The 10,727-nt window shown below is 55.0% G+C and overlaps 1 protein-coding gene across 1 annotated transcript; it reads left to right on the top strand.

Annotated features, from left to right (window-relative positions):
• Positions 1-1,610: 1,610 nt before the first annotated feature.
• CCDC92B (coiled-coil domain containing 92B) lies at positions 1,611-8,803 on the top strand (the record flags this gene model as incomplete). The annotated part of the gene is made up of 3 exons (XM_081161039.1): positions 1,611-1,758; positions 5,691-5,738; positions 8,223-8,803. The coding sequence occupies exons 1-3, from the start codon at positions 1,629-1,631 to the stop codon at positions 8,801-8,803; spliced, it is 759 nt and encodes a 252-aa protein (XP_081017165.1). The 5' UTR covers positions 1,611-1,628.
• Between the last annotated feature and the right edge of the window lie 1,924 nt (positions 8,804-10,727).

Raw genomic sequence — 10,727 nt, 5'->3', positions numbered from 1 at the left:
GAGACGAGAAGGGATGTAGCACTGACTGAGCCAGGTCCTGGGATGAGTGCTCTATCCTTCTTAATCTCCTTTAATCCTCACTGTTGCTCTTAGCAGCCCCATTTTGCAGAGAGGGGAAAAAAGGTTCAGAGACGTTAACTTTCTTGCCCAAAGTCACACAGCAGGTAACTGAAAGACCCAGGGTTTAAACCCAAGATTGTCCTCAGTGTAAATATTGGGAATCTTCTTTGGATTCAAAAGGTTTCATTGGAGAATTGGTCTGTCACCACCTACTGACCACATGAACTGCACAAATCATTTCAGCTCTGAGTCTAAGTTTGTTTGTGGAATGGGGGTGGTCGTACCTACTGAAGAGTGGTTGGCAGCAGTAAGAGAATGTGTATAAAGTTGTTTAAACATAGCAGATGGTCAGGAAATGTAGCCAGGGATTCTCACAGGCCAAAGGGCCACCTTCTGCTGAAATGAAAGGCCTATTTGGTTGGACCAGGGGTGTCAGGAGGGTACAAGGGAAGGAAGCCGAGAAAGAGAAGCTTATGACTATGAAGGTCTCAGATGGACCTGCTTGGTGTGATCATACAAATAAAAATCTGGATTTGCACAGACTTACATGGAAGTCGGTCTGGAGGGGACCACTTGCTGAACAGAGCTGTCCATAAACTGGCCTCGCTCTCCACTGCCCAGGGAATTCCTGGGACAGGTAGGGGCAGAGAAGGCGTGAGCTCTGAGCCCTGAGCTCCAGAGGACTGGGCCTCCACTGCCCTCTGCCTCTGCTTTCCCAGGACGCTCATCAGCGCATGAAAGACTCACTGGGAAAGGGATGGGGCCAGGAGAGGGAGAGCTGACAGCCAGGCTGTCCTTAGGATTCAGGGATGCAAGTCTTCCCCTCCCATCAGTGCCTTAAGTTCCACCATGGATTCACCACATGGGTCTCCTTCGCACCCTCTCCCATTCCTCTCTTAAAAAGGGACTCTACCACCAGCCTTCAGCCAACAAAATCAGTGTTAGTAAAACATTCATTAGATCTCCCCCCAACACACCCTCACCCTGGAAGAGCTCAGAGCCCTGGCTTGAGGTTAACTCAGAGAAATGGGGTTGAACTGGGAGACAGTATGCTCAGAACCACCCTGCTGCCCTGCCAGGTGATGGTCACCCCTGAGCTGGAATGCTTGCAGGATGGCAGAGCTGGAAGAAACCTCAGGGGTCTCCTCCTCCACAACTCAGTTGGGCCATGAGGAAACCAAGAGCCCAGAGAGGGAGAGGGCTTGCCCAAAGTCACACAGCTGGTTCAGAACCATCTCTGTTCCTCTTTACTGACTTTGCTGCTCCATGGGTTTTCCTTTCCGAGCAGCAGAAGAGGCCATGAGGCAAATTTCCTTCTAGACCTCTGGTTCTTCATCTGTTAAATGGGAATAACTGCACTTCCCTGCCAACACCCCCACTTGTTTATGAAGCTTTGGTGAGTAAATACAGGGGAAATGACCGCAGTGGCAGAATTGTCTACCTGGTGACGACAGGACTCCACATTGGAGGAGACTGCAAGGGATCTGAAGGTGGGCAGGACAGATGGGCCCAGAAGATGTGGGTTCACCTTGTCATCTTCCCTAGGTGGGGCCCAGACCTGGGTTGCCATGGATACCGTGTCCCTAGAGCATCAGATCCAGAGCGTGCAACGCCACATCAGCTTCCTGAAAAAAGAGCAGATGGCCCTCCTGCGAGATCTGCACCTGGAAATCCTGAGGCTGCAGAAACGCTGTGCAGGTGAGGCCAGGGGGGGTGGCTGGGTAGGTGGGGGGCAGGGGCGGCGGGGCGACTCTCATCATCACAATCATGGTCTCTGATGGGGTGTCCCCAGTGAGCCTCTCAAGCTTCACAACAGTCCTGCCAGGTGGATGTTCATCACCCATTTTTCTGAATGAGGAAACTGAGTCTCAGGGAGGAAGTGAGATATGAATTTCAGGGCAAAGTGTTCTGGTTCAGTAGCAGAGGGAAACCTGGGAACCTTTCCTGGGAGTTTCCAGTCCCTTTCTGATAAATGTTCATCAAGCGCCTCTGAGCCCTGAAAAGCCCTCAGTCTAGTTGGGGAGACACACACACATGCAGGGAAATATTAAATAACAGAAAATAAAGAGGGTTAATGGAAGTTCTTTGGCAGGACCATGCCCAACTTGAAGTGGGGGCGATAAAGGAGGAGACCAGGCATCCTAGGTTCCCCGGAGGAGGGAGCATTTCCACTCCCTCAAGGCTGAGTAAGATTTAGACATGCTGAGGTATTACAGGGCAATGGGGGTGGAGAAAGCATTCCAAATGAAGGGAACGGCATGGCAAAGGCCACAGGTAGGAAACCAAAAGTTTAGGGAAAGTTCTATTTGATGGATAAACCTGAGCTTAAAGGTGACTGGTGAGAAATACGGCTGGAGCCAGATCATGGAAGATCTTGACAAATACCAGGACAGCTAAGAAGTTTGGCCTGTCCTCCTAGGTAGCTGGGAGCCACTGAAGGTTTTTGAGCAGCATCATGCTGCATTACGAAACTCAACCTGGCAGTTGTATTGAAGATGAATTGGTGGGAGAGGGAGGCAGGGAGACTAGTGACAGAGCTGATGAAATGGTCCAGAGGAGAGATGAAGGGGGACGCAAAGGGGAAGACCAGTGGGAAGCAGATGGAAGGAAAGGACTTAGCAACCGATTGCATTTGTGAGCAGGACAGAGGAAGGCACCAATGACAGAGCTCAATCCCAGGCCTGACCTCCCTTTGGACCTCAGGCCTCAGCTGCCTGGCCCTCTCAGAGGCCTGGCTCTGGCCCAAGTGCAGGCTTCAGAGCCAGTGACTCACAGAATGTCTCAGCTGGAACAGCCCAACCTCCTCATTTTACAAGTAGGTAAATTGAGGCCCAGAGAAAGAGACAGACAGACAGACAGAAACGCGTACGCGTGCGCGCGCACACACACAATATGTTAATGGCAGAACTAGGATTAGAACCCAGATCTCTAGACTCTGTTCTTCATGCCTCTACAGCTTTCTGCACATTCTCTCCCCAGGATGGTCAGGCTTCTGTCTCCCTTCCAGCCCCTGCTCATGGGAGGCTCTCCATTCCTCAGAGGGAAACTGAGACCCAGAGCTTTTCAGCAAACTGCCTGGCTTCTCACTTTGGCACAAAACACTGGTAGTCCTGACTCTCAGCCCTCGCCGCCTCCTCCCACTCCTGTGCAGGTTCAGCTCCCACATCCCAAGGCCAGGCTCCCCGCAATCTCCCCCAAAGCCTGCATGGCAGCAGGGCCAGCCCACACTGACTCACCCCTGCCTGGTGCCACTGTTTCATTGCCATAACATTAAAGGAAAATTGAGATGAGTGAACCCTAAAGCCCTACAGCTCTTCCTCTACTTTTTTTGTGTGTTTGTTTTGCCCTAATTCTAAAGACCTGGGTCCTTCCATTCAGGACACAGGCCAGGATCCCAAGAAAGTATGACAGGCAGGAACAGAGTGCCCTCGGCCCCCATAACCCTTCTCAGATGGGTATGGGCCTGCAGCCTCTAGCTTATTGATTGAAGAGATAAAAATAGCTCTGGGCTGGCCTGGGGCAGCCACTCTGGGGCTGAAATGACTGAGTAAGGCCCTCCCACCAAGGGGTAGGGGAGTAAGGAGAAGCGAGCAGAACAAAAGTGATTTGTTTTGTTTTTTTAAAAGGAGATTGAAGAGGGCTTGGAAGGGGATGGGAGAGAGGAGGGGCCGAAGCAGGAGCCAAGTGGGCAGGGTGCTGGGAGAGCTTGCCAAAAAGAGGTAAAGACTCAGAAAGAAGGGCTTGAGAGGGGGATGAGTGGTTTTCAGTGTCAGGGCAGCTGGATGATAACAGGAACTGCCCCTGTGTATTCAGCACTGACTCAGCCCTGGGCTGAACCCTCTATTTCTTTCTCTCATTTAATCCCAGCAACGGCCCCTTGTGTGACAGGAGCAATTTTTGTCCCCATTTTGCAGATGAGAAAACTGAGGCTCAGAAAGGCACTGTCACTGGCCCAAGGTCACAGTGTATCTGACCTCACAGCATGCTCATCTAAACTGAGGGAACTCTGACCAGATGAGCAGGGAGATTTGATGGATGGAGGAGTGGGGCCCAGCTGAAATGCATCTCCCCACCCCCAACTCCCATGGTTGAGGGCCAAGGAGAAACCCGTCCACGGGGAGTTAGTGGCAGAGCCAAAGTCCCTGGGCTATGTCCCTGAACCTACTCTAGGTTCCCTTGAGCTACAGTGCAGGGCCTTGGAGGAGGGGCCAAGTTGGAAGCCCCAGGGATGGAGGCATCAGAGTCCTCCCAGGGGCCCCAGGGAGGAGGTTCAGGCTCCGGTCACAGCAAAAAGCCCAGGCACCCCAGCTCGCTGTCTCCTAGTAACAGCTGGCCTCTCCAGGGAAGGCACCTGCAGCAAAGCCCCTGGTCTCTAGAAGAGCTGGGTGAGGACCCAGAGGAGGGGTAGGCAGAGGACCCACAAGGCTGTCTCTGTAGGTGCTGCTGCAGAGGGGTCTCAGAGATGTTACTTTCTCCCACCCCCAGGTTCACACCTTCTCCCTCTGGGCACCCAACTGCGCCCCTGCAGGTACACAAAGGTGCTCCTGAGTAGGTGCCCTCACACAAGCAGCTGTGGCTCCCCAGCTCCCTCCTGCCCCTGCCCCTGCCCCTGCCCCTGCCCCTGTCCCAGCTACTGGGGGAGTTGGGGGAGTGGGGGTAGGGCTAGAGAAATGATGAAACTCAGCAGGCTGAGGGATAGGGCTTTCTGGGCTGTAAGGAGCGGGGCTGGGAAGACAGGCAGGCAGAGGTGTGGCTGGGCGGCCAGCCGGTGCCCGGGAGGAGCTGCCCCTCCGTAGGGCGGTCGGCGGCCTCCCTGGCTGCCCCGCCCCCTCCGCGCCCGGCCGCGCTCGGCGCCGCGCGCCCTGCAGGCTGCCGTCACCAGGTGGCGCTGTCCCCCTTGAAGCCCCTCTCCCTGCAGAGCGGAGACCCGCGGAAGCGAGCTGGGAAAGGGGCAGCGCTGATGTTCAGAAAATAACATTGGCACAGCAGTACTGGCTGAGAAAATAATGAAACGCATGTGTCCTACTGGTCAATAGCCACTTGAGTCCCCCTCCGGGGGCCCCAAGCAGCCCAGCCAGGACACTCCAGCCTTCCCGGACCCACCAACCAACCCCTAAAGGGGCGGTGCCTGCGCAGCAGGGGGTCCTTCAGACCAACTCTGAGTGGTTGGCATGTTAAATATTTGTACATCGCCCCTGGGAAGGAGCAAATATTTCCCCAGCCCCCAAAGCAAGCCAGGCTCCTCAATCCCACCAGGCTCCTCAACCCCCAAATCTAAGCCACAAAGCTTGCACTGGGGAGATCTCTGGGCTTAGAATCAGGCAGACCAGGCTCCGGCTGCGCCTTGGCACCTCTCTTCATCTCTTCCCCTTGCTGGGCTGTAGTAACACGGAGGGGGGGGGGGGGGGGATTTGGATGGTTTCTAAGGATCCTTATTGCTACTTATACTGAGCTGTGATTCCCTAATCTATCTGTCTATCTATCTACCTATCTATCTATCTATCTATCTATCTATCATCTATCATCTATCTCTCTCTCTCTGTCTCTCTCTCTCTGTGTCTCTCTCTCTCTCTCTCTCCCCCTCTCACACACATACATACACAACTGTCTTTTCTTTTCTCTTCCCTCAGAACTGACCCGTGACCTGGAGATGAGAGAGGCCCAATCTCACCAGCAAGGTGAGTGAAGGTTGACTGGTGAGGAAGTGCCATGGGGGCCCAACAGGCCACCTTTCTCCACTACTTAGTAGGACCCAAGCCTTCTCTGTCCTCAGTCCAGACTTGGGGGCAACCACGCCTCAGCCTGTTGAGCAAAGATGTCAGCCCCACTTGCCCATTCAGCTGTATGGCCTTGTGCAGTGCCCTGTATGCATGTTTCTGGTGAAAGTAGGGAAATGAAAGCAGGCAGGAGATGGTGTCCAGGAGGTCCACCTGGCCGAATTCATTCCTCTCTGTGACCTACCTCCCCAGTCCTTGCACAAGCGATTCCCATGATGAGTGTCCATATCCTCCAAGATACTGAGTGTCAAGATGCAACACAAGGACAATGTGGGGTCCTTGACTTCAAGGAACTAAGCCTAGAAGAGAAAAGAGACATGTGCACATTAGCAAATCCTTCCTTTTACAGAAGCTTGACTTCTTGCCAATGTAACAATTCTACTAAAAGATTGTTTTTCAGATTATTACTTCACCCATAAAATGGCAGGTGAGGTGGGGAGATGGTATTCATAGGTATAGAGTTTCAGTTTTGAAAGATAAAAAAGTTCTAGAGATCTGTATACTTAACACTACTGAACTGCACACTTAAAAATTGAAAGATGATAAATTTTATGTTATTTTTACCAGAAATAAAACTTTTTTTTTTTTTTTAATGGAAGGGGTTGCATTGTTGAGATCTTAAGCACCAGATTATATGATCTCTGAGAACTAGGACTGGATGGTACCCATTGTCTCAAAGTACAAGACACATTACCTGATACAGAGAGGGATTTCATAAATGCTTAACTAAAAATGAATCACAAAAATAGTCTTTCTTAGCCAGGAGAGATTTAAGAATGGGCTTCTTGCCATATATATTTTTTTTTTATTTTGGAGAAAGAAGAAGGGAGGGAGGGAGAGGGAGGGAAGGAGAGAAGGAGGGAGAGAGAAACATTGATTTGTTGTTCCACTTATTTATACATTCATTGGTTGCTTCTTGTAAGTGCCTTGGCTCAGGATTGAACCTGCAACCTTGGTGTATCGAGATGATGCTCTAACCAACTGAGCTACCTCGCCAGGGCCTCCCTGGCATATTGATGTGCTTCTTATAGATCAAGAGCTACATGACCAAGAGTTAGGGGTGGGAAAGCTGGAAATTTAAGGTAAAATGCTTTGGGTATGTGTGCATAAAGATCTAAACGGTTATGGACTTGACATAATCCTGCCCACTTCTTTAAGTGGCAACTATGGGCAACCTCTTGGTGCCTATGTACTTGGAACCAGGGGCACACATCACAGACACCAGTAAGGATAGTTCTGTGACAACAGCAGCTTTCATTCCACTTACCCTGGATTCGGGGTCATTTGGGCTCAAGGCACTGCCCTAGTACCCTGGTTTTTATCTGCTCTCGCAGTGGGTTTGAGAGCTCTCTTTGGCCTCTTTTTCTATGAAAACCACCAAATGCTTTTCATATCCATTCCAGAATCACCTTTTACCTACTCTTTGTCACCTTTCAGCAACCTATGTCCCTACACTCACACGTGCCAAGGTCAGGATACTGTTCCTGCTGAAACGAAGCTAATAATCCAGGAAGCAGGCGTCCTCGACCCAGAGGGTCCATGAGAACCATCTAGGAAGATTTAAGAAGTGCCACTTCCCAGGTTCAATCCCAGAGATTCTGATTCAACTGGTCTTTCGTAGGGCCCAGGAAACTTTTTTTAAAGCTCTCTGGATGGTTCCAATGTATATCCTGGGTTGAAGTCCAATGTAGTGGGCAAAGGCAAACAAAGTAAACAAGAATTACAAAATGTAACTGTCTGCATGAAGCAGGGTTCTGGCTCTGGCCCACTAACTCCCCTCTCCTGCCCACACTCCCAGTTCTAACAGTCCATTGCTCTTGCATGTCTCTCCTGCCACAGGGCTTTTGTACAAGTTGTTCCCTCTGTCCCAAGCACCCTCATCTCCCCTCTTCACTATGTACTTAACTGGTATTCATCCTTCAGATCCTAGCCCAAGTCGTTCTTCTGCCCAGAAGCCTTTCCTGATTTGGTCACATTCTCCTGTTAGCCATGGCCTTGGCACATATCACATGGCACATATGAGTCGCGCCTTCATTTGTAATTATGTCCTATACCTCTCCCACTATGCTTGCTGTGAGCTTCAGGAGCAATGTTTTCTTATCTGCCCTAGCCCCAGTGCCTGACACCGTGCACATAGCAGGGCTCAACAAATATTTGTGGGGGAAATAGTCAGGGAGAGTTTTGCATTTAAGCGGAAGCCTCAAGAATTAAAGGAAAGGGCAAGCAGAGGATAGGATAGGTGCAAAGGCCCTGAGGAAGAAAAAGATGCGGCCGAGGGGAGCGAGAGAGGGCGGGCGGGACGTGTAGCTGGGGAGCCGCAGGGCTTTGCCAGGAGGATGGGTGAACCGCCTGCACCATCACCTCTCCTCTATCTCCCCTTTCCAGAGGAGGCGTCCAGGGAGCTGGAGAGCAAGTGCCGCGCGCTGGAGTCGCAGCTGGCGGCACGGGCCGCGGCCAACTCCGAGCTGCGGCAGGAGGTGGCGCAACGCGAGGCGCTGGTGTCGGCGCTGCGCTGCAGCTTGCGCGCCGAGGAGCGCCGCTTCCTGGAGGAGCTGCGTCGCCGCAGCCACCGCGCCACCGTGCTGGGCACCGAGCTGCAGAAGCACACGGAGGCGGCCGCCTACCTCTCCTGCCAGCTGCACGCGGCGCGCCAGAGACTGCAGACCCCGCGCCCGGGCCCTGGCGCCGAGCCCCGGCCCCGCCGGCGCGCACAGCGGGCCCGCCGCCCGCCGGCTACGGAGGCCGCCGCCAAGGGCCCGGGCCGGGACTGGGCCGCTTGGGACCGCGCGGCCTGCGCCCTGGACGACGCCGACCCCATGCCCGACCCGGCGCTCTTCCTCTGTGCCCGGAGGCCCCCGCGGTGCGGCGCCCGCAGCCCGCGCCAGCCGCCTCCCCAGGAACTCCCGGACCCAGCCGGCCCCCCAGCCGCGCACAGCCCGCCCGGCGCGCCCGGGGCCCCGGAGTAGGCGCGGGGCTGGCGGGGCTGGCGGGGCGGCGCGGAGGGAGGGGGCCGGCCCCCGGCCAGGAGCGCAGCCCGGGCCCTGCGGGCGGGTCCGGGGGAGCCGAGGGAGCCGGTCCCTCCTCCAGGATCGGGCCGGGGCGGCCCGGGCTCCTCCGTCCTGTCCAACCGCCCCCGCCTTTTGTATTTCCCAACCTTTCAGAAGCTTCGCGCTCTCCCCCCCGCGAAGGCGCTCCTGCGCGGGGCTCCGCGAGCGCTGTTTTTTTTCTGTTTGTTTTTTTTTGTAGAGGACTCGCGAGACCGATGGTTATCTGGTCCCCACCCTGCGCTGGGAGGGGAGGGGGCGAGGGTCACGCCCTGTCTGGGGAAAGCTGACAATCGTTTGGGCTGAAGGGGGAAGACCGGGCCGGCCTATGGGAAGAACCGGAGTGGCACTTAGCACCCCTAGGCTTCCCAGCTGTACCCCTCCCCCCCCGCTGCTCCCCCAGCCCCGCACGGCTGCCCTTCCCTCCGCGCCTTCCCCCCACGAGAGGCTCGGGGTCAGGGACTACAGGCTGGACCTTTTTTCCGTCAGCTTCTCCAACCCCCACCCGCTGATGGGTCCTTACAGGTGAGCACCTAACACTTTAGAAGACACCTCCTCCCAGAGCCTCTGGTGGGGGAAGTGGGGCCCATGGAAGCCTGAGCTCCTGGAAGGCAGCGCCACAGGCCCTTAGGGAGGCCTGCGGTGGGCTTGGTGGCAGAGCCAGGCTGGGGCTGTCTCCAGCGCAGTTCCTCCAGGGGAGGCCAGCTGAGGGATCTAGACTGGGAGCTGTGCTGGGCAAGTGAGGGACGCTCAGGCCTATGGAGGGGCAGGCACTGCCTTCAGGAGGAACCTGAAGGCGCCCTGGGAGTTTTCCTAGCCCTGTTTTATTGGTGCTAATTTTGTCCAGTTTCCTAATTAGCTGGGTGCACCCAGAGGCTGGAAGAAAGGCCTGGCTTCTTGGAAGCGGCAGTTGATAGAGGTTTGGGTTTGCTGGGGAGGAAGACCCCAGCCGGCCTCCTCCAGGGATGCCCCCATGCTCTCGGACCTGACAGCGGTGGGCTGCCCAGGGTCCTTCTGTCTAGGTTGGGGAGTGGCGGGATGGAAAGTGGAATGCCCCATCTGCTGACAGCCTTTCTCCCCTGCTCTGCTCTCACCACCAAAGGCAGTTTCCAATGCAGCTCGTTGCCCTCACCCCAGGCCCAGCCTAGAAAGAAAGGCAAACCCCTAGAACCCCCCCATCCCCCCATCCCCAAGCCATCCTTCCCCCACTGTTGGTCCTGCATCCAGTCCTAAGTGCCTGTGAGGTCTTACAGGGACTGCAGAGGGAGGACACGGGCAGGGAGAGGCCTTTACCTCACAGACACCCCACCCTGGCAGGTCCGGACCCAGGCTGAGGCCGAGCATCCTGTGTGTCACCCAGGGATCCACCAGGCAAGCAGAGCCAATCTAGGGGAGCTAAACCCTTTTGCCATCACAGCCCCCATTAAAAAGAGGGGGGAGTCCACAATCATACCCTCTTTCACTCCGTATGTTAGAGGGAGTGGGAAACCAGCAAGAAGCAAAGCCCATGAGCACACTCCCAGCCCACGCAAACGCAGTGCCCTCACCGTCCTGAAACCTCAGGACTGCTGAGAACGCTGAGCAATAACCAGCCTGGTCTAGGTGTCCAGCCCCTGGGATGCAGAGGCCAAGGTGTGGCCACCCTTGGGACAGTCAGTGCTCTCCAGCCAGTTTGGGCCACAGTAGTGGCCTAGGGTCCTTGCTGTGCCTGCCCCTGTCCCTCCCCTCCCCAGCCTCTGTAGCTGTGCCTCTGCCCTCTGTCTCCCCTCACGTGTGTGTAACTCAGTGTTCCTTACTCCTGTCACCTCCCTTTCACAGCGTGACGGTAAGGAGGCCTCTCTCCTCT

This window comes from Miniopterus schreibersii, assembly GCF_964146895.1.
Source record: "Miniopterus schreibersii genome assembly, chromosome: 16".
In the NCBI taxonomy this organism is placed as follows: domain Eukaryota; kingdom Metazoa; phylum Chordata; class Mammalia; order Chiroptera; family Miniopteridae; genus Miniopterus; species Miniopterus schreibersii.
This window is presented reverse-complemented; position numbering and strand designations above follow the sequence as displayed.